Here is a 22,751-nt window from a genome sequence, read left to right as displayed (position 1 = left end):
GAGGGGTGGGTGGGATGGGCTTTGGCAGGAGGCAGAGGGCACTTCCTACCCAGGCTCAGCAGGTGGCTGCAAGAGCTCAGGCTACTGCCCAGCCTGGGACAGGGAGCCCTGGGGATTTGCTGGTGGCCTCATGTGCCCCTGTCCAGTGGTCTGTGGTTCCAGAGAGGGGACTCTGTGGGGTGAGTGGTTAGGGTGTTCGGATTTGGGCTAAGCTGGGAGGGGGAAGAAGATGGCATCTTTATTCTCCCCCAGAGCCATCCCCAGACTTCAGGTGGGTAGCTGGGGGTGGGGATGGGGAGTGGCTGACGTGCCTAGTGTGTGCCTGGCTCCTGTCTCCATCACCTCCCAAGCTGCCCTGGCCTTTGACTGAGTGGTAAGGAAGCCTCAGTCCGGGAGAGGAGTTTTGGCCTCAACCCCCACCTGTAGGCAGGAGGGGTAGGTGCTTCCAGAAGGATCATTGCTACCTCCAGCTCAGCCTGCTTCCCTCTCATGCCCACTTCTGCCCGCTGCTCCTCCCTGATCCCAAACCTTCGGAAGTTATTGGGTCCACTCCCCTGTGGTCATGAACGGTCCTGGGAACGGGTCTGGGGATGGGCATTTCCTGTTCAGAGACACTCTGTCTTCAGCTCTGTCTGTGTGCATCGTTGCCATGGTTCGTTCCCTCCTCTGCCGTTGAGCTCCCGACCTGCGTGAGTCAAGGGCCCGTCACCCCTTCGTGGGGCTGGAGATGGAGCCCAAGACACTGGTCAGGAGGTGGCCTGGGCTACACAGCTTCTCCTCCTGCTGGGGGGCCCCAGGAGTCACTCTCTGGATGCTTTGGTGGGAGGCACTTCTGTTGGTCTGGGCAGAGGAGGACGGCTCCAGGTGATCAGTCTGCAGGTGTCGGCCAGGGCCCCCTGCACACCCATTGTGGTCTCTGGCACAAGGGAGTCTTCACCTGAGTTGGTAAAAATGTTGCTTTGAATCTATTCTGGTTGATGATAGAAGAATCACGAAATGATTGTTGGGAAAACAGGCAGATAGTCTCATGGCAAGATCATTCATCCTTAAGGACCCAGGAAGTGGCACAGATAGCCAGGCAGGTTGGAGTTCAGATCTGCACTTACTAGGGTGGACTGGGAGGGCTTCCTGGAGGAGGAAACTCTCCACCAAGGAGAAGAAGGCAAGCCATCCCACCAGGCAAGACCCGGATGTGGGACCAGGCAAGGAGGGTCCGGGTCTGATGGAGCAGAACTTTTGTGTGTGGAGGTTGAAGTCAGTGGGGACCAAGGGTGGGGGTCTAAAAGCTCACTGGAGAGACAGGACATGGGCAGGTTTCTATCCTAGGCTACTGTGACTTCAGGCAAAGGACACAAAGTGTGAGCCTGAGATGGGGCTTCAAATCCGGTGGCCCCCTTTAGAGCTGCTGCTTTGGGGTCACTCACGGAACTTCTCATCTGTGAAGTGGGCCTCCAAGACCACCATGTTCCTTATCTCCCTGGAATCTTGTGAGTAGATTGTGTAGGTGAAGGTGCCTGGCTGTCAGGGACAGGAGCAGGGTAGTTCTTTCTTGTTGCATTTTGAGAGGGTCGGTGGCTGTGTGGGCCAGAGGCCACCATAGGACGCCTGGCGAGGGTCCTTGGTGAAGGTTTGTAGAACTGGATGGTTCTAATACTAAGAGGATCGAGCTTCATTTTCCACACTCTGCCTCCCAAGCGCGGGATAGCCAGGTCCCTGTTGCACCACCGGCCCTGGAGACAGTATGCCTGAGGCCTCACACTGTTTTCTGCCTTTGTCCACAGCCCATCGCCTCTGAGAGTGCCCTAAAGAATGTAATGGACACAGTAAGTGACAGCAGGCTGCTGGGTACTGAGTGTCAGCCTAGGCAAGACCTGGAGGCTGGGATGCGTGGGCCGATTTGGTGGAAATGGAACAGATGTGGCTGGGGACATCCTTCTGGGGTAGATTTGGTATTCTTGGGGGGAAGCTGGGGACCCTGGGAAGCAAGCATCTGACCATGCCCGCATTCAGACGTGGGCTGCTGGGATCAGGCAGGGGCAAGGGGAGGGGGCTGTGAGGAAGGGGCCCGTGGTCAAGTGTGGGTTCTGCATTCAGTGTGCAGCCTGCGAGGAAGCTTGGCAGATCTTTCCAATCAGAACTTTCTGCCTTAGCAGAGAGACAGTTTCCTCCAGGCGGGGTGGGAGAGAAAGGGAGGGAGGGCTCTGCTGTGGAAAAGCTGAGGCTAGACCCGAGAGGTGTCCCCTGGCATGGCCAGCACGAAGTCACAGGTTTGGAGCTAGAGGACTCGAGAGCGGATCCTGACTGTGCCAAGGTTCTGAGAGTGTGCAGGGCATGAACTGTGCCTCCGTTTTCTTTTCTGCAAATGGGAATCATAGCATCTCCTGCGGGAGTGTGGTGAGGTGGACATGGGCGGGTTCGGCTAGCTCCGCGGGGCCTTAGTGACAAAGACGTGTTCAACACACACCACCAGTTCCCTGGGCCCTCTGCCAACCCCCTCACCCCTGGCACCCCAGCAGAGGTGACCGGGTGCCCTGTTGACTGCCTTTCTTCTGTGTACAGGGAGAAGGAGCCTCCCGGGGTGGAAACTCACGGAAAAGTCTGGAAGAGGAGGTGAGTGTGGGCGGGGAGAAGGAAGTGCCCAGGCCCTGGCTCCCTGGGGTGAGGGGGTGAGGGTAGACAACGTCTCTGACGACAACATCTCTGACCTGTCATGCCATGCGGGTCTATCTTACGCCCTTTCTGGAAGGGTGGTCGCATCCAGGGCTGTGAGCAGGCCCATTCACTTGTGACCAGGTCTCGTCCCGGCCTTGGCCTGCATCTAGGCTGGATGCAGAGCAGGTTGGTCCCTGGCTCCATGAGGACTCCTGGGTGGGGTCACGTCTGTGAGCTGGCTGGTGACCCACAGCAAGGGAAGGACGAGGGCATGGGCCACGGCAAGGCTAGAGGGACCAGGGCTGAGAAGAAGGCCGGGCTCCTCGCAGTGCCGGACGGGAGTGTCGCAGGGCTATGTCCTTGGAGCCAGAAGTCTTTGGGAATGGCAAAGTCCTTTGTGTGGCTTGATGAGGAGGAAGCTGCAAGTGGGACTAGCTGGTCCCCGGGCTCCTCCTGCTTTGCACTTTGGTAAGAGGACAAAGAAGCAATTCCTTAAATGGAAGGACCCCAGAGAAGGGCAGAGGCTCTCCCTGCCCCGAGCCTGCTTCTCTCCATGCCGCAGGGCAGACCCTGACCAAGGTGGGCCTTCCCTGTCTTTCTTGCCCCCTCTGACAGTGGGCCCCAGCGCCGGCCTCCCCGTCCTCACCGCCTGCTCTGCGGAGGAACAGGGAGTGGTTTTGGCGGTTGGCACAGGGGGGAGCTGTTGATGGCACGAGGCCCTATCATCTGACAGCTGCCTGACCCACGGTGGGGAGGGTGCTGGAGGGAGGTGCGGAGGGGAGAGGGAGGCAGCTCCTGCGGGCGGCCACACTCCTGCGGTGAGCCCTTGGCCACTGCCGTGCTGCCCTGGGGCCACCTGCGTGCCCGGATCTATGGACGGAGTTATCCAAAGGCTGCATGGGCCCTTCGGGAGGAGCTGCAGCGTGCCCTCTCGAGCTGGGAGCGAAGGCCCTGTTCAAGGTGTGTGGCGCTTCCTGCCTTCGTGGACGCTTGTACTGGGGAGGGGGCGCTTGTCCAGGTTTGGTGACGTTGCTGGGTCAGGGGGTTGGGGGAGATTAGTATGTCATACTACTGAGGATAAACTAGCTTCAGGTAGTCAAAGTGTATAATAGGTGCTCAATAAATGCGAGCCATTCTTATGACTGCTATTTTGATTCAGGGCCAGGAGCTGGGCTGAGTGTTTCAAATCCTCTTGACCCCCCTCTGTAGAGGCTGACCCCATTTTATAGAGGAGGAAACAGAGGTGTGGGCATGTCTGTGAGTGCCACTCCATCCCTGAGTGGAATGTTGCTCAGTTCTGGTGTCATCCAACACTCCTGTCCTTTGGCCAGGGGACAGACAGGGTCATAGCCTGTGAACCAAGCCTTGTAGCTAATGGTCTGGGCACACTTGGGGCCATATCCTAGAGCTACTGTCCCCTGCTTCCTGAGTCTGGGCCTGTAAAGACAGCTGCAGCAAGAGAGAGAGAGGTTAGACATCATGAAGAACTGTTGATTGCAAGGTTGTATTTGACCTTGGCTCCCATGGGACCATTGAGGGATGATGGAAGACTTTTTATTTTTATAGGATATCGTTTTGTTGATCTGGGACGACTGTGTCTGTGTGTTTGCGTGTGGGGCGAGTCAGGGCGTTATCTTTTTGGATACAGAGGAAGGGCACCATGAGTCTAGCTGGTCTGGTCGAAGGAACACCTGGAAGGTTAGCAGTGGGCAGACCTGGAGACGGCCTGTGTGTTGGACACCTGTGGTCACCCTTTCTGACCATTGGTCGGCCCCCTGGCCAGCTGCGGGCTCTGCTGCCCTAGGGGTGAGGAGTGCGTGCCCCCGCGGCGGGGCCAGGCCTGCTGCTGTGATAACGCGCCTGTGTGGTGGAGCGGCTTCCCGGCCTCTGGGCCGCGGCCCAGGACCAGTGCAGGAATGGCTGCTCCCCACAGGGCCAGTGCGCGGCGCAGTGTGGACGGTGCTGTGTCGCACTTTGTTTTGGAAAAATCCAGGCTGGTGGGCAGGAAGAGAGCAGAAGGGGTGGGGGTGGCCGGGCTGGCATGGAGGGTGGCCACAGCCCCCAGCGGAGATGCAGGAGTGGGACAGGCCCTTAGGCAGGTGGTCACCAGTCTCTGGCTGCCTGGTGGGATCCCTCCACCCCTCCTGCCCCTGGCAGACCCCTCCTCCCGACCATGCCCCTGGGGACACGGGTCAGGAAACAGTTTTTCTTTTGGTCCAGAGGTGTTGCGTACGGGCTGTGGACCTCAGAGGAAGGCAGACTCTTCCCGCAGGGACGTGCTTCAAACCAACCCCGCCCGAGGCTGAGCTTCCTGCCCTTGCCGTGTAGCAGGAGAGAGGCAGCACATGAAGGACCCTCTAGGGTGGTCGACGTTGAGCCACCCAGGAGTGTCTGAATGAGGATCAGTTCCTGCTGCAGTGAGGACCACGGCAAAAAAGAGTTGGCTGAGTCTATAGCAGGAAGGATGAGGGCTAGATACCAGAAGGAACTTCCTGATAGAAAAGTAAGACACTGTTCTTGGGGAAGCTGTGGAATCTCCTTTCATGGTGCCCTTTTGGCAAAGGAGAGACAATTTTGGAGATGAGTGGAGGGAGGTTTCTGTTGGGTGCCTAGGGAATTGGATCAAAAGTTCTACTATTGGTCTGTGTCTTGGGAGGAGCTAGGAAGAAGTTCAAAGCCCCGTGAGTTAAGGACTTTGAGATCCCCAGGGAGGAAAAGAATAGGATCACAGGCAGGCAGAGAACTTATTTTCCTTTCTAAGATAAAGTTGGCAAAATCCTCTGGCAGTTTCCCCAGGCTCTGAGTGAAGTAGGTGGGGACCCTGTAGGCACCACACGAACCCATTTTACAGGTGGGCCAGTGAGGCTGAGCGGCCTCTTCGCACAGTGGGTCCATTAACAAGCATCTTCACTGTAGAAGGTCAGACATGAGCCTCTGCTCCCTGGTGAGAACGTGGCCTGCGTGCGTCTGGGGCCCGTGACAGGGGGATGCCACCGTGATCCCAGGTCCTGGGATGCCTGAGGCCTACGCTTGTCCCCAGCCTCTGTAACAGCCTACGTGACTAGGTGTGCTTCCAGGGCCACGTCTCAGCCCCGCTGTGTGAGGTCACTCGGGTGTTCTGGAGCGTGGGATGTGCGGAGGCCACGCTGCCCCAGTCCCAGCCTCTCGCCACCACCCAGACGTGGGGCCCGTGCACGTCTGCTTGCGGCCAGTGAGGCTCACATGCCCCATGCCTTGCAGAAAACAGGAAGCCCCGTCAGTTTGAGGGCAGCCCAGTGATTCATCAGGGGATGACAGACCAGCTGTTCGTCCCCATCCTCTGCAGTGGGGTCACTGTCCAGGGCAGCTTCCTGCCCGGCCTCCCCTTGCCTAATGCCGGTGGAGCAGAGCAGGCTTGGACTCTGCCTTATCACCTCTGGAGGCGGCATGGCCAGACTCTGTTTGGGCCAAGTTTTTATTTATCTTCCCCGGCCTTTTTGGGGTGGGGAGGCTGAGGAATGTGGAGTGTCGTAACGTTGGGAAGAGGGTGGTGGGGAAACGGGAGCCAGGTCTCTGGCCCTGCTCATCCTTCTTGCCCCTGTGCCTGGGGAGGCTCCAGCCTCCCCTTGGCTCCCCAGTTCTCTCGCCAAGCCCATCTCCGTCCATGCCATTGTCCCCCTCCGGCTCCCTGTGCTGGGACCCATGTTCTTGGCCACACCTCAGGCCTTGGCTAAGTTGTGGCTTCCAGTTGTTTGAAGCAGCTGTGGTGACTTCCTCCAAAAGTGGTTGTGGATCAGCAGCAGATGAAACCCAAGGGGTTATTTATAGCAGGGTGGCCCTGGGGCCTGGAGCCAGGCCCGGCCTGGGGAGAGTCAGGGACTCCTCATCAGGGACCAGCGAAACGAGATGGATGAAGTGTTGGATTTCTGCGTTCCTCTGGGTGGGTAGGTTTGGAACCGACTGGTTGGTTTGGGGCTTGAAAACCAAACTGGGCCCTCTTACCCCCACCCCCCCGCCTGACTCATGCAAACCCGAGCCCCAGGGCCAGAGGAGCCTCGAGGCTGAGGAGCTTCCCGCCCCGCAGCCCTGCTTGGCTCTTCAGTCTTTGCGCTGTGGTGGCTGCCCAGCTGCTCAGAGCCCAGAGCAGCCCAGGCAGGGCACTCTGGGCATGGCCTTCTTCGCCTGCCTGGGGCAGCTGGGTGAGGAGCCCTCCTCTCAGCAAGCTGCCCTAACTTGGGGCTCAGCGGGGAGCTGGCCTCCGAGCCCACTGGCCACCTCTTAGGCACTGCATGGCCAGCAGAGGCTGAAGGGGCTCCTGGGCCTGGGGCCTGTGGTCAAGCCCCAGGTCAGAGTATGAATCCTGCTTGTTCATCAGCTTCCCAGGGACTTGGGGGTGAGTCACTCTGTTCTTATGTCTCCCTCCTTGGCAGACTGTGATCCTGCCTCCTCCCAGAGCTGGCTGCTCCTGGGTGGTCAGGGAGGGTGGGTTTTGGGGAGGCATGTGGGTATCGTGCCTCTCAGGTGTTCAGCCACCCACGACACTGGGTGTCCTGATTCTGCATCTTGCGAGCTGGTCCTAAGGATGGGAGGCTTCTGGGAATGGGGGGTGCAGACTTTTGATTTCCAGGGTGAATGGTTGTAACTACCCTCTTGGTAACTTCCTTTTTGGTTGTGCTTGTATAATAGCAGTAACTGGAACACCAGCTGTCATTTGCTGAATGCCAGGCATTAAGGAAAGTGCCTTATATGCATAATTCCTTTGTGTTCCCACGCGTGCCTGGAGGGTTGCACCATCTTACACGTGACATTCCACGAGGCTCAGGGGTTAAATCACTCGCAAGGTTGCCCAGTACAGTGCTGGCACCAGGGCTTGGGGTCTGAGGGGCCCTGCTGCTGTGCTTTCAGGGGCTGTGACCTCTGCTGTCCTGGGAGGTTTGAGGCACCAACTTGGGTCCATTTGCCTAATTATGTACCATGAGCCCCCCAGGAATGGAGCGGGGAGCTGGGGTCATAGACTCTGTGCTCTTAGGAGCGTGGCTCGGTGCTGTGGCCCTTGGCTGTATTCGAATGCGACATGCCTGGCTGTTCTGCCTCAAGACTCGGCTGAATGACTGGCCGTTGCTACTTTCAAGGAAGGGAGGGCGCGGGAGGATGGCGGCGGAGACCGACTCCCTCACACTCTTCCTTCCCGATGCTTTCAAGGCCGTCTGTTTTCTTAGGGTCCTACTGCAAGGGTCTGGAAGTTGGCAGAAAATGTTTGTGCGCCCCAGTGAGTGTTAATCGAGTGTGTCCCCAGTGCAGGTGGCACCAGCCTGGGAGGGGTGTGTTTCTCAGCATCGGGACTTCTTCCTTCCGTCCCTTCTTGCACACGGGCAGGCGGGCCCACGTGGGATTGGCACTGACTGCTTTTGGCTTCAGGGTGCTGTGTTGCTGAGGCGTCAGGGTGGCAGGGCTGGAATGTTGGCAGAGGAAGGAGGAGAGGCTGTGTGCTTGGCCGCTGCCCTGTCTGCTCCTGCGGACAGCTCTCGGCTGCTCCCGTCCCGCGTCCTGCTTGCCCCCCATAACGCTGGGTCTCTTCTCTCTTTCCCAGGGCTCCAGTAGAGTCACCCCGAGTGTCCAGCCCCATCTGCAGCCTGTCAGGTATGCCTGGCCCTCTGGGGAATGGGGCCAGGGGTGCTAGTAGTGGGGTCACTGTGGTGTTCATTGTAAGGATTACCCTTGGGTCCCAAGACTGAATCGTAGAGCTGGCGGATGCGGGTGGCTGGCCTTGGCGGTCATCCTGTTTGCCTTCCAGCACTGAGCAGACCTGGCGCTCGTTCTTTATTTACCTGTATGAGCTCATCTGGGCCTTGCACCAGCCCCACATGGTTCGTGAGTTGGTGGATGAAGAACTGAGTTTCAGAGAGATAAGGTGACTCATTGGAGGTCACACGATACCCAGAAGCGAGAGTGGGGACCTCGGGCATTGAGGCCAGTGCCAGATTTCCTTGTCCACAGATGGGATCTCCAGTGGTGGGGAGGTTTGTGAAAGGAGTCTCTGGGTTAGGGAGGGGTGCCCAGGGGCCCTGCCTCACCTATCCAGACTGATCGACCTGCGCCCAGGTTCTCTGGCTTGGGTCCCCACCCTCTCGGCCTCACTGCACCCCCTGAAGCTGTCAAGATGAGTGAGAATGCCAGCTCTAGTAGGTGACTGAGTGGTGGGTGTGGCTCGGCTGCCAGCTGCCCATGGGCTGAAAGTGGGTCTTCAGAGGATCTTCCCCTGTGTCTGGAAACAACGGAATAGGGGCAGCCTGGGTGCGATTCCTAGTTTTACCAGATGGTGGTGCTGGTTCTGCCCTTCGCATCCTTCCTGGAACCGGCCTGAGCTCTAGGCAGGACAGCTCCAGGCGGGTCAGTGCCCAGGATAGTCCACGCCTGACTGGTGCCTATGGCTACCGCATCCCGCTTCCTTCTCCTGCTCTGCTGAAGGAGAAGCTGGAAGGAGGAGCTGAACTTCAATGTTTTTCTGACAGTGCAGTCCCTTCCCTGGAGCCAGGACAGAAGGGCTTCGGAGAGTGGGGAGGAAAATTTCCAGGCTCCCTGCTTTCATATCCCCACTTGGGGGTGTAGGTGACTTCTTATCCCAGGGTGTTCTTGGGTCAGCAGGGTCCTGTGGTCTGAGCCCCACCCCCGTGGCTGCTTGAGAAGCTTACCATAGAAACAAGGAGTGGCGGGGGATCCAAGGTCCAACTCACACCCAGCTCCTTTCCCTGGCCTCTGGTTCCATCTACCACTCAGTCCCCTCCCTGTCATCCCACCAGGAAGAGGCCATTGTCATCCTTGGCTGGCCCCTCTTTACCCCCATCTAAGCAACTGGGACCTGATCAACCCTCCTGCAGATCTGGAATCTTCTAGGCTCCTTGGTGTCCTGGGGCTTTTATTCCCCAGTGCCAGAGGCCCCCATCCCTTTAAAATACCCTGGCCGGTGTCAACTTTATCCTGTTGGAGTGGAAGGCTAATGAAATAGAATGCAAGTGTTGGCTGACGCTGGTAGAGAGGCAAGCGAGACCCCAGAGGGTGGCCAGGTGCACATGGAAGGGTGCCGGTGCCCCCAGAGGCCATGGGGGCTTCCCCAGTGCATCCCCCAGAAGAGAATCCAAGCAATGTGTAATGAGGGGAGTCCTCTGCTCCCCTTACCCAGTGCCCAGTGGAGGGCCAGCTGCCCAGCCCAGGCGTCTCCCCACCTCTTCTAAGAACCCCCACCACTGCAGCTGCAAGGACTCCGCCCTCCCTTCATTTCGTGGGTCCTTAGGAACAGGGAAGCTGCCCAGAAGCAGCTCTGGCAAGCGACAGGAGAGCAGAGGAGGGGAGAGAGCCAGGGAATGAGGCATAGGAGCCGGCCTGCCCGGGGAGGGCTGGAATGTGCACCGTGGTTTGGCTTACCTGGAACCTAGGTGAGCGTGTCACCTGAGCTGCACCTTCCCCTGAGAGGCCTCCCACCCGCTCAGAGCTGCAGCGGAGAAGACTCCCATCCAGGATGCTGGGGACCACCCTGCCCAGGCCCTTTCCTTTTCTGGAGAAACCCACAGATCCTTTGGGAGATTTCCCTTTGACCAGGTGGCCACAGTGTGTGGGGAGGCAGGGCTGGGATGCTGGGTTCCTGGCTGGCAGGCCCTGGTTCTGAACTCTGGAATCACAGCTTGGTGGGAACCTGGAACTGGTGTTCTCACCATTGGTTGTCACGCAGTCTGAGGTCCTTGCCAGCCCCTGCCCAGCTTGTCTGTTTGATCCTCTCAGGCCAATTGCATAGGCTTTGCCAGGGGAGGAATCTGGACTTGGCCCTGGGCTGGGGATCCACTCTGCTCCCTGGGCTGGATGTGGGGATCACATGTGGTATGTCGGGGTACAGCTACCTGAGGCTTGAGCTGGTTTCTGACATGGACCCCATGTTTCCACGGTCTCCCTAGAAACATGAGTGTGAGCCGGGCCACAGAGGACAGCTGTGAGCTGGACCTGGTGTACGTCACCGAGAGGATCATTGCTGTGTCCTTCCCCAGCACAGCCAATGAGGAGAACTTCCGGAACAACCTCCGTGAGGTGGCCCAGATGCTCAAGTCCAAACATGGAGGCAGCTACCTGGTGAGCACAGGGCCTCTTGCCCCTTGGCCTGGTGCCCTCTGCCCTTCCATCTGGTGCCACCTCTTCACCACTAGAGTCTCTGTCCACTTACCCCTGGGCCAGTGCCTTTTCTTTCCTTTAGCCCTGGGATCTCATGTGGCCAGTCGTCACTCCTCTGGCCTGAGTCCATCCTAAGGAGTGTCCCTGCAGCCAGTGTGGCATTGGGAAGCAAGCTTGCATAAGTGTGTGTGCTGGAAGAGAATAACAACCCGAGTTCTTGTCACTGAGCACTTGCTACGAGCCAGGCCCTGTTCTAACTGCTCTCACCTTCATGGTGGCCCTGAGAAGTCTTAGGGCAGAGTCCTGGCTACAAGTGTCTTTGGAGACCTAGTGGCTGGCTCAGGACTCACCCGCCACGTGGGTAGGTGGCCAGTGAAGGTCTCCTCTAGTGTAGAAGGGCTGGCCTGTCCCTGGCCCCAGGTCTGTGTTGCAGGGAGGTGGATGAGCTGGACCCACAGGCCAGGTGTGCCCTTGATGGGGTGCTGTAGGGGAGCAGAGGTGGGGTGGAGGAGGCTGGCTGTCCCAGGGCCGCTGTGACAGTTGACCACAAACTACATGGCTTCAAGTAACAGAAATTTGTTGTCTCTCAGTTCTGGAGGCCAGAATCAGAAATCAAGGTGTCTGCAGGGCCCTGGTCCCTCTGAATTCCCCAGGGGAAAGTCGTCCTTTGCCTCTTTGGGGCTTCTGGTGCTCCCACCTAGTGCTGGCTCTCCGTGGCTGGTCGCCTCACTCTGTTCTCTGTCCCCTTCACATGGCTCTGTTCCCTGTCTCTGTGTGCCCTCTCCTCTTACTGTAAAGACATTAGTCATCGGATTTAGTGCCCAGCCTAAATCCAGGATGTCTGCTGTCCAGATCCTTAACTACTTACAAAGGACCTACTTCCAAATAAGGCCACATTCTGAGTTCTGAGGGGATGTGAATTTTGGGGGGTACTCTTCAACCCACTGTAGAAGCTCGTCCTCCTGGGGTATTGTTAATAGCTTGACTCTAAACATCAAAAAGCCTGGCTACAGATTCTGACCCTGTGCTCACTATTTCTGGTCATGTGACTGCACCAACCCTCAGGCTTCCCATCTGTAGAATGGGCCTAATAACACTGTCTCCCTTTTCGGGCCGTTGAAAGAAACACATCAGAACAGGGCTGGCAGTGGGTGGGTCCTCCCCGAGTGGCAGCCATAGTTAATATAGCAAGGTGGGTTCCTTTATGGGATGCAGGAGAGACGAGAGCCCCCGAGACCCTTCTGCTCTTTGGGAGTCCAGGCTTCTGTGCATCTCTGTGCTGTGTACTGGCTCCCTCCCTCCTGCTGGTCCTAGGTTCTGTTCTCCCAGGAGGTGGCAGTGGTTTTCCCAGCTGTGGGCTGGACGCGGGCAGCTCGGCACACCCCTCGGGGGTGGCTTGAGGACTGCCAGAGACTGGGGCTTCCCCAGGACGCAGTCAGGCACAGAAGGACCTGTGCTGGGAGGTCTGTGAGGGCCCACCCAAGATGGCTTGCCCCCTCTGGGTGTCTGGTGATGAGAAGCTGCGTCACTCCCCAGATGAGGCTGAAAGTCGGCATGTAAAGTGGAAACCAGAGGTGGCCATGAGCTATCATTCGGCACCCCTGGGTGCCATTCCATCCCGTCCCACCTTGGGTTCAGGATGTCCGCACAGAGGGGCTTGCCTGGAGGCCTGCATCTCGCTCTCCCTTTTTCCCCGAGGACCTGATGTGAGCGCTTGTTGGTCAGTGGGTGTTCACAGACTCTCCATCCAGGAGAGAGGGTGCCAGCCAGCACAGGAGATCCAGGGCGCCCCGGGCTTCGAGAGCTCAGCCAAGCTCTGCCTGACAGTGCAGCCGGCTTTTGAGAGGAGTGGCAATGACACCACCCTCCCCGTGTGACCAGGGGGCTTCCTGGCCACCCCCTGCTCCTCACAGTCACGTTCTCTGTCCCCTTCTAGCTGTTCAATCTCTCTGAGCGGAGACCAGACATCACGAAACTCCACGCCAAGGTGAGCTAAGGGCCGTTGTGGGGTGACTTACTGCCTGGAAGAGGAGGACGGACCCTCTCCTGTGGTTCCCACATCGGAATCTTGGGGGGAAAGGGCCACGACAGTTTGAAAAACCCATTTGAAGTTTGAGGGCCCTCTTATATCTGGAAAAGGACAGTGGCACAGTGATCGCTTCCATAATGCAAGTTGTGGAAGGCGGAGCCTGGTGCAGTGGCTTTCTACCCAGCCTGCCCTGTGGAGCTTGGGACCTGGGCGGGGCTGGCACTGTGCGACTTTCAGTTTGCAGATTTCATGCAGTTGGGAGCTGCAGCTTTGGCGTTCCTGCCGCAGGGATCACTTGGTTTGCCTCATGGGTTGTATGGGGCTTTGCCAAGATTGTCTGCTCCCATCCTGGATTCAGGGGCCTGTCTCTGTGCAGACTTCTCTGGGTCTGAGATTGTACCCCTGAAAGTGGATGGTCTGGGTTAGGTGTGCTCCGCGAGACCTTCCAGGCTATCTCTTAGTTAAAGTCCTGCGAGTTTGGAAGGTTCTGAGGAGCCTGAAGGCTGCTCTTCGGGTCTGCCATCTGTGCCCTCCGCCCTCTCTCGGCTGGCTCTCCAAGGGTGGTCTGCAAGGCCAGGCCCTGGAGAAAGGCTGTGTCAGTACAGAGCCCTTTGCCTTTCTTCTCCTGCCCTGAGCCAGGCCTCGGGGCTGCTGGTGGCAGCGGGGCTTGAGGGCTATCCTCATGGCTCCTCTGCATGTTTCGAGGTCAGAGTCACGTGCTGCAGACCTCAGGGTCCTTGTCTCCAAGCCTTTGCTTGGCTCACAGATGAGGAAACTGAGGCTGGGAGAGGGGACATGGCTTGCCTTAGACCCCACAGTAAGACAGGCCTGGAGCTGAGACTCAGGCCTGGGGTCTCTATCCTGTCTGATGACCTTTGCCCTCCACACCTTGCCTCCCAGCAGGGCTGACAAGCAGGGAGGAACAAGCACAGTGGGGCTGCTGCTGGGGGCCACCCAGTGCTGGTGGCCAGTAGGCAGTGCCCTGGTGGCTGGGTTGACTCCCAGGGCCACCGCTTCTCACTCCTGGCTCTGGCCTCAGGTACTGGAATTTGGCTGGCCCGACCTACATACCCCGGCCCTTGAGAAGATCTGCAGCATCTGCAAGGCCATGGACACCTGGCTCAACGCAGACCCCCACAATGTCGTCGTTCTGCATAACAAGGTGGGGGAGGGGCTGGGGGTGTGAGTGCAAACTGACTGCCTTTGGAGGAGTGTGCATATCTGCCTGTGTCTTGGGTTATGTGAGCACACGAGTCCATCAGTGTGTATTTTCCATTCTAGGGGACCATAGATTCTGTCCCAGGGGTTACCTCCAAGAGTGGGAGATACCGCTTACTCCCCGGCTGGTTTTATCTGTGACTCAGCTCCCCCTTGCTTGCCTCTCCTTGTCTCCTTCCCCCTTCTCCCCTGGGGCCGTGCCCCTCTTTCCAAGCCTTGCTCCCTTCCCTCCTAGGCGTCTGGACAGGCTCTGGGGCAGCAGGGCCAGCCTTAGAAATAAAGCCCTTTCCTCTTCCAGGGAAACCAAGGCAGGATCGGCGTTGTCATCGCGGCTTACATGCACTATAGCAACATTTCTGCCAGGTGAGAGCGCTCGGAGCTTCCTGTCTGCCAACCATCAGCAATAGGACACTCCTCCCCTGCCCACCATGGGCGCTGCCTTCCCTGGCTGGGAGGATCTGATACAGGGCATGAGAGGTAACCAGGAGACGGCCCCTGCCAGGGCCTGTGCACAGAGGGCTGAGAGAGGGGTGTTCATCCCATCTGGGGCCCTCAGGGACAGCATTGGGGGCAACCCCACTCATAAGCACCCCACCAAGACAGCTTTTGGGGGACATGTGTCCTTACCCAACTGCCCCCTGATTCCCTGGGAGAGCAGGCAGAGATGCTGGATCAAATCTGAACCCTGTGGAATCCTCTAAAAGTCATGTCATCCATCCCTCTGCATCTGGCCAGCAGGGCCTTCTTCCCATTTGTGCTTTAGGGCAAGAATAGGAAACAGAGGGGATGATTCCTGTTCTGATCCCGTTCTGCAGGGAGGCCAGAGGTTCAGCCGCTCATTTATTCATCAGCTGTGACTGTTGAGCAACCACTGAGCCTTGCACCGTTCTGGGTGCTGGGAAGACTGCAGAGGGCAAGGCCAAGGCCTGTCCTTGCAGACGTCAAATAAGCCAGCAGTTACATCAGTAGCAGCCAGTGGAAATGACTGAGGAAGAATAAAGGGATAGGCAAAGACAGCGAGGGAGGAGGCGCGTGGTCAGGGAAGGTCTGTGAGGCAGGCGACCTGGTGCAGACACCCAGATGCAGGGCTGTGTCCTGTGAAGTCTGGGGAGGGGTTCGGGGGCTGAGTGCAGGGGCAGGACCCAGCCCACTGGGGTGCGCATGCAAGAGGCTGGGCGTTGGAGCCAGGGAAGCGGGGAGAGGGGAGCGGGAAGGACAGAGCCATTCGGCCCTGCGGGCCTTGCTGAGGACCTTGGAGTTTATTCTACGAGTGAGAGGAAGTCACAGGAGACTCAAGAACAGAGGAGCTGCGTGATCTGTCATTTCATTTCAAAATGATCTCTCTGAGTGCTCTGAGGACGAGCATACTCTCCTGTGGAGGGCTTCTTCCTCGGAGAAGCCCAACCCAGCTGCATCTTTTCAGAGTGAGGGACATGCCCCCGGTGCCTCTGTGTGTCCTCTGTGCATCCCTTATGGGTGCCACCTCACCTAAGCTCCATGACACTTTTGAGGGAGGTGCAACGATCAGTCTCCCTTGACAGGTGAGGGAAATGAGGTAGAGAAGGATACATGGGGCCAGTAAGTGGGGGACTGGATACGGCTCCCAGGCCCTCTGGCTCTGAAGTCCCGGGCTGAGCACTGCATCACACAGGATGGACAGATGCTGGAGCACTCTTCTCCTGAAAGCTTCTCAGCGCATCAGGGTGTTCCTCTTACCAGGCCGCTGGAGGGCTCTGCAGGCCTAGGGGAGCAGGAGTGGGGGGACAAGGGGTTCTGGGAGGTGGAGTTGGCTTCTCTGACCCCCTGTCTCTCTCCACAGTGCGGACCAAGCTCTGGATCGGTTTGCGATGAAGCGGTTCTATGAGGATAAGATCGTGCCCATTGGGCAGCCATCGCAGAGAAGGTGGGTTTCCAGGACTGGCAGCCTAGTTCCTGGGTGTGTGCACTTCCTGTCCATAGGGAGTCTTGTGTACTCACAGGGTACACAAGAGCAACTGCTTAGGTGGGGGTGTGTCATACACACATGCTCAGTCTGGAGTGGTGTGAGCCCAGGGACACAGTTGAGCCCAGGGGCCAGCCTGAGTGTGCCCACAGGTTGGCATGGCACTTGGTTCCTGAGGCCTGTGCCAGAGAGCAGGCCATCACAGGAAAGCATTGGTCTGGGGATGGAAGGTGCTGGTACACCAGCACACCTGCTGCTCCTGTCCCTGGTGGCAGGATTGCTTCAGTGTGTGGATGAGTCTCCAGGAAGTGGATGTCACTGCCACCCATCCTGGAAGGTCACTGAGACCCAAGATAAGGGTCACCTTCTATTGGGAGAGTTTAAAATATTTGGCTGAGGGCCCTGCACCACATGGTCACGTTGGAATCTCACAGTAAGCCAGGCAGAAGCCTGGTGGAGATGCATTTATTCTTTCATCTGGCAAAACTGAGGTGCTCTGCTCCAGCTCCATGCACTGGGACATCTGGGTACATAGGACAGAGTCCCTTCCCTTAGTGAGCTGGTGGTCAGTTGACAGAGATGGACATTAAACAAGTGATCACACATATAAGACAATACCAGATAGCGACGATTCCCAGGAAAGGAAGGGAATGGACCATTGCAGAGGCCAGGGATTGCCGCAGGGGGGTGGGGCCGCTCTAGTGGGGACAGCCTGGAGTACCTCCCAGAGGAGGTGATTTTGTGCCCTGAGATAGTGCTTAGCTACCCTATAAAGGTCTAGGGCATCCTCCTTTGACAGATGAGAAGCCTTAGCCCAGGGAGGGGACATGGGCAGGGGAGAGGCCAGGTAGAGCTGGACTGTATATGGAGGAGGTTGACACTGGACACTGGTTGACACTGGGGTGAGGCCTCTGGTTGCGCTGCCACTATCCTGAGGGATTCTGCTGCAGGAGTAGCATGGTCAGTGACATCTGGTCACCAGGAGGGCAAGGGCAGCATCAAGGTCAGGTGGACTTTGGGGAGGCTGCGGGCAGGATGGTGGGAAATGCCAGCCCAGACTGGAGCCTGGAGCGTGGGACTCAAGCCCTTCTGCTATGTGGCCAGGAGCCGTGGGCCTGCCGCCTGTCGGTGACTGTCAGCACTGTCTTGGCTGAGGATAGGACACGAGCCCTTGTGAATTGTCAAGCAGGATTCGTGGAGCTGCAGTTCTCGGGGATGACATCAAGTTCCTAAACACAAGATCATTTTGGTGCTTTGAAGCAATGACAAACCACCAGAGCCTTGAGCACTGGAGGCGAGGGGCAGAGTCCAGTGGACAGGCCTCCTGCCAAGGTGACAGGAGGCAGGAGCTGAGGGGAGAAGGAACCGTCCATTGAAGTCCTAGGGCAAGGATCCAGGCAGAGGGCACAGCAAGGTCAAAGGCCTGGAGAGCCAAGCATCCTGGTTGCTTTTGTAGCCCCGGGAACTCCAGCTGCAGGTCCCAGACCTTCCCGCCTCTTCATGCTGAGGGTCCCCAGCCGGAGTCCCGTCACTCCCGCTTGCTTGGTTGACCAGAAGTGCTACCAGGGACTGTTCCTGCCATCGCAGCAGGAAGCCCAAGCGGAAGCAAGTGTGTCCTCAGGCAACCCAGCACCTGACAGTCACCATAGAACAGCTGAAGGCCAGCCTCGGTGTCAGCAATCAGAGATGGGGTGTCGTTATGTGCAGACGATCTGGCTAGGCCTCTGGCCCCAGCAACCGTGGATCAGTGAGAACCTTCCCAGAAAGGGGACACTGCTGGCCAAGGACCAGCTCCCCAGTCCCTGTCCCCATGCGTGGCTGCTGCTGACTTGGTCCTGGTGTGGCCCTTGACCTTGAAGCATGAGGGACACTAATGGAGAGGCTTGCTGTCACGATGGTACTGCGGGCTTGGAGGTGGGGAACAGCATCTCTGGTGCTGAGCAGCCAGGGCCTGGAAAACGGAGAGGCACTGTTGTTACTCTCAGCAGGGGGTTGTTCCAGGGTGTTTCCTACGTGCCTGCGCAGGGGACAGCGGGGCGTGTCTGTGTGCACATTATCTGTGTCTGCCCGCAGCTCGAATCTGCCCCTGCATCTGCTGAGGGTGGGGCCTCCTATCTGCCCACACGTGAAGTGCAGCTGCTGGCTTCCCATGCGCTTGCTGCTGCTTTCCCGCCAGGTTCCGGGTGCCACTTACAGGGAATCAGGCAGTTGGAGGAGAGGAGAGTGGGAGAGGCGGAGGGAGGGGCCGTGCCTGAGGCTCCTCCATTTATTGTCACGGGCCCCCACACTCATTGTCCCCAGCACACAGACACATCCTGTTGGCACGATCGGGAGATCTGATGGGAACCCGCCATTCCGAGTTTCCGGTTTGAATAATGGGACTGGGGGCTGGGCAGGGGCCTGAATAGGAGCTGGTGCTGCCCATCAGATTATCTTGCTTGGGTAGTCCAAGGTGGCCCCACCCAGGCTCAGGGACAGAGGCCCACTGCTCTGGAGGTGGGCCAAGGAGCCAGAGACAGGAGGGGAGCATTGTCATGTCATGCAGTTCCTGTCCCACCCCCTCAAAGCCCTGTTGGCTCCTGTGGAGCCTCAGGATGTATTTGGTTGGTCTCTCTGACTCAGCCTGGCATCCTCTGGCCAGTCAGAAAAAGAGGACGTGCTGCCCAGTCCCTGGCCAGATCTGCCCCAGTTTAGAGAGTGCACCGAAGCCGACTCTTCCCCTCCCACCCCTGGCGCCATGTGTTCTTGCTGTGTGTCTCCAACAACCCTTTCTGGACCTGCTTTTCCTTCTCTGTTTTAGAAGAAGGGGAGGTGGGTTAGTTTCTTCCATTCTTCCAAAAAGAGCTCTGTCAAAAGAATCAGGGGATGCTGACCCTAGAGAGAGAGAGATACTTACTCAAGTTAGTTATTGCACATATCAAGTGAAGCAGTGGAAACTGGTGGACTCCATGTACTTCAGTGTGATAAAGTGAAGGACTGTAATGGCCAAGCTTTTGCTATCTGCTGGACTCACATGGATGGTGGGTGAGGCTGAGGAAGCAGAACCACGGAATAAGGGTAGACGTCGCCTGGTTTGGCTCTGTGTGAGCTGTCAAGGCTGCTTGCTGCTTGGGCAGTGTGCCTTGTGCAGAAGGGAGCTGCTGAAGGATGCAATGTCTGTCACCGTCAGGGGCAGGGAGGACTTTTGGTCCAGCAAATGAAGCAGGAAAGAGATGCTCATGTCCACCACCAGGGGTCGCAGGAGAACGTCAAGTGGGCTGGTGGTCCTGACAGGCTCCAGGTGTCCTTTACCTGCTGTGTTCTCTGCCCGGGGTTCCAAGTAGCCACCTAGGCCCACCCTGGGGTCCAGACCTCAGCTGCCAGGAGGCCTGGGTTGGGGGTGCACATTGTGGGGGTGTGGAGTAGGTGGGAGGCGATAGAAGATCAGATGGAAGACCAAGTTTCTCTCCCTGAAGCCACCTCTCCCTGCCCCAGGTACGTGCACTACTTCAGCGGCCTGCTCTCTGGCTCCATCAAAATGAACAACAAGCCCTTGTTTCTGCACCATGTGATCATGCACGGCATCCCCAACTTTGAGTCCAAAGGAGGTATCTACCCCGAGCCCTCCCTGGGACCACCCTTCCCCAGCTCCCTCCTGCCTTGGGTCTCCTTCCCTTAAGAGGCAGCCTTGGGGTGGGGAGGGGACACATCAGCTGCAGAGCCCAGGGCTTGCACTGGAGTCTCACCCACATCAAGTCCTGAATTTTTGGAGCTCTGGTCTATTCATCTGCAAAATGGGCTTGATATTTGCAGTGCCTTCTGGCAGAGGACGGTGAAGTCGCAATGTTTTACTGACTTAAAATGCCTTACAAATAAAAGTTAGCATTTCTCCCCTTTCTGCTTCCTATTTTTTTCTGCGCTCACCCCTCCGTTCCTTCCTTCCTTCCTCTCTCTCTCCTGCTCCCGCTGTCCCTGCTTTCTTAGCTAACACCACCCTTCTCTGACAGGGTGTCGGCCTTTTCTCCGCATCTACCAGGCCATGCAACCTGTGTACACGTCGGGCATCTAGTAAGTATTCCGTGGGAACCGGAGGCCAGGGATGGCCAAGGCCCAAGGCCGGGGTCAGGGAAGGTGGGAGGGGGTCTGCTTTAGACTTCTCGAGAGGAAAAGGGAGGAAGTCAGGGAGGTCCCAGCGGGCCTATGCAGAGAGGCAGAGGGAGAGCATACGCTCTCCGATCCTGCCAGCAGCCCCCTCTTTCTCGGCCCCACTCTGTCCCTTAGCAACATCCCAGGAGACAGTCAGACCAGCATCTGCATCACCATTGAGCCTGGACTGCTCTTGAAGGGAGACATCTTGGTGAGTGCTGGCCTCTGTCTCAAACCTTCCCTTTTCTCTTTTCCTGCTCCTTCCTACCCTAGGGACAGGACGGCCACTGCTGGTAGGCTGCAGGACTTGGAATTGTAGGCTCCTTCAAGACCTTCCAGCCTCAAGCAGTCCTGTCCTGGTCCAGTCCCTGCCTTGGTGTTTTCATCCTTCCCTGGCAGACCTTTTGTTCTGGGACAACTCCAGGGAAACCCAGTCAGTGTGAACTGTTACTGCCCAGCTCCCTACTGGTGACAAGGACCCCCTCACTTCTAACCTCAGCCCTTCTGCTGCACTTCAAACCTGCTTTTCCTTTTTGCATTCTCTCTGTAAGAACTTCTTGGCAGGACAGTTTTGTTCCCACAGGTCAAGACTGGCCTCTTACCTCTCTTGTGCTCTAGAATCTTCCCCAGAGAGTTCTAAGTTCCTGTTTGGTGTTGGTGACTGCTCTTTCCTGGGTTTGGGGTGACCCTATGGGCTCAGTCAGTGGAGCAGGCCAGGAGGCTCCCTGAGACCTGATCTCCTCCCATGCCTGTTCCCACCCAGCTGAAGTGCTACCACAAGAAGTTCCGGAGCCCCGCCCGAGACGTCATCTTCCGTGTGCAGTTCCACACCTGTGCCATCCATGACCTGGGGGTTGTCTTTGGGAAGGAGGACCTTGATGAGGCCTTTAAAGGTGGGCCCCAGGGTGGGGCTGGGTTGGAGCTCCTGGGGCGGGGAGGAGAGCTCTAGGAGCCCCGTGGTGGATGTGAGGCCACCATTATTGAGCTACATGGTCTGACAGGATCTTTTTGGTGACGGTGGGAAGGCATGGAGAGAGAATTAGGAGAGAGCAGAGACTGGAGTGCCAGGAACTCAAGTTGTAGTAGAAGTGGAGGAAATTCCTCCCAGTCCCTGGCACGTCTCCTAGGACCTGCCCCATATCTCCCTCATCTTGTCCTCCCAGTTGGTCTTATTGGCAATCATTTTTTCAACACTGGCTAGGCATCTGGTTTGTACTGGGTCAGTACTAAGGCCTTGGAATCAGAGTAAACCATGTCATGCTTGTCAGTCTTGGGGAGGCAGCTCTAGAAGGGACAGTCACCCGACAGGGCAGAGAGCGGGAGTGGAAGGGCCGTGGCAGCATGGAGGGAAGGTTTGGTGTCTTTTGCTTCTTTTTTCTGTGCATTTGAGGTTCTATCTATATTACATTGAGGCCTGGGGCATATAATTACACCATTCACCCATCATCCATCTGCACATTCATTTATCCAACTGTTCATATACCCATCCACCTACACGTTCATCTACCATTCATTCACCCTCCACCTGCCCACCCACACTTCCATCCATCCATCCCTCCAGCCACCCACCTGCCCACCCGTTCATCTACTTATCCATCCATCCATCCATCCATTCACCCAACTACCTGCCCACCCATTCATCCACTCGTCCATTCATCCACCTACCTACTCATCTGACTATCCATCCATGCGTCCATCCACACACCCATTGACCCATTCATTTACCCATCCATCCCTCCAGCCACCCACCTGCCAACTCATTCATTTATCCATCCATCCATCCATCTATCCATCCATCCATCCATCCATCCCCAACCCACCTGCCCACCCACCGAGTCTATATGACAGACTTGTGCAAGATCCTGGGGATTCAAAGAGAAGTCAGGCCCTACTCTCTGGGAGCTCACAGTCTATTGGGAGAGAGACATGCAGACGTGGCCCTATGAAGTAAGTGAGGTTGTAGTGACAGACACAGGCACTGGCATGGTGGGTCCCACAGAGCTATATCCTTGCTGTTGTCTTCCTACAAGCAGTAGATGGTGATCAGCCTCCAGACTGGGCTCAGGCAGAGCACATAGAGAGGCTGGGCCTCCCAGGAGGGGCAGTCCTCAGTAAAGTCTAACTCATGCAGGGCAAGGATGGTTCTGAGATGAGCTGTCCTCGTATCTGAGCCGGGAGGGCAAAACCACATGGTGCTATAATAATTACAGAACAGACTGTAACTGCTATCAGTCTTGAGAAGGAAAAATAAAGATGTTGCTGATAAAATAAATATGAGCTTGGGGAAAGGCAGAGGAAAGGGAGGTTCCCAGATCAAGAAGTAGAGGCTGAACTGTAGTACATATGACTTCAAAGGTAAATGGTGGAATATACAGAAATGATAAGCTAACCAGATCTAAGGAGAAAGGAGGTGGGAGTAGTGTATGCCAATCATTTAGCTTCATAGTGTTGAACCCAGGGAGATGATTTAAATTGGTATCTGGAAAGAGTGGCATAAATAGCAGGTGGTATTTAGAATCTTAAAGGTAACTTGCTTGTAGCACAAGAACTAGGAATGGCTAGAAGTGGTTTCCTTAGGCAAGTAGGACTGGGGCTAGGGTGCGCAGGACCTGGGATTTCAGTGTTGGTGTGTACTTTCACATGTATATA

At 57.1% G+C, this 22,751-nt stretch overlaps 1 protein-coding gene across 21 annotated transcripts in view; it reads left to right on the top strand.

The window, feature by feature from the left end:
- Positions 1–22,751, top strand: part of TNS1 (tensin 1) — a 210,284-nt gene that overhangs the window by 116,098 nt on the left and 71,435 nt on the right. For 8 of the 21 annotated variants that reach the window (XM_079132552.1, XM_079132550.1, XM_079132548.1 and 5 more), the window contains 12 exons: positions 1,782–1,823; positions 2,560–2,610; positions 8,222–8,271; positions 10,578–10,749; positions 12,725–12,775; positions 13,857–13,979; positions 14,334–14,398; positions 15,855–15,938; positions 19,452–19,564; positions 19,964–20,024; positions 20,238–20,313; positions 20,866–20,995. In XM_079132552.1, the coding sequence (XP_078988678.1) occupies positions 1,782–1,823; positions 2,560–2,610; positions 8,222–8,271; positions 10,578–10,749; positions 12,725–12,775; positions 13,857–13,979; positions 14,334–14,398; positions 15,855–15,938; positions 19,452–19,564; positions 19,964–20,024; positions 20,238–20,313; positions 20,866–20,995 (1,018 nt within the window). Of the gene's footprint in view, positions 1–1,781; positions 1,941–2,559; positions 2,611–3,459; positions 3,613–6,697; positions 7,025–8,221; positions 8,272–10,577; positions 10,750–12,724; positions 12,776–13,856; positions 13,980–14,333; positions 14,399–15,854; positions 15,939–19,451; positions 19,565–19,963; positions 20,025–20,237; positions 20,314–20,865; positions 20,996–22,751 lie in introns of those variants that run through there. The other 13 variants (XM_079132536.1, XM_079132535.1, XM_079132549.1 and 10 more) reach the window with 5 other exon arrangements.

This window comes from Sciurus vulgaris (genome assembly GCF_902686455.1).
Source record: "Sciurus vulgaris genome assembly, chromosome: 3".
NCBI classification, from domain to species: domain Eukaryota; kingdom Metazoa; phylum Chordata; class Mammalia; order Rodentia; family Sciuridae; genus Sciurus; species Sciurus vulgaris.
The sequence above is the reverse complement of the archived record's forward strand: the minus strand, read 5'-3'. Positions and strand labels throughout refer to the sequence as shown.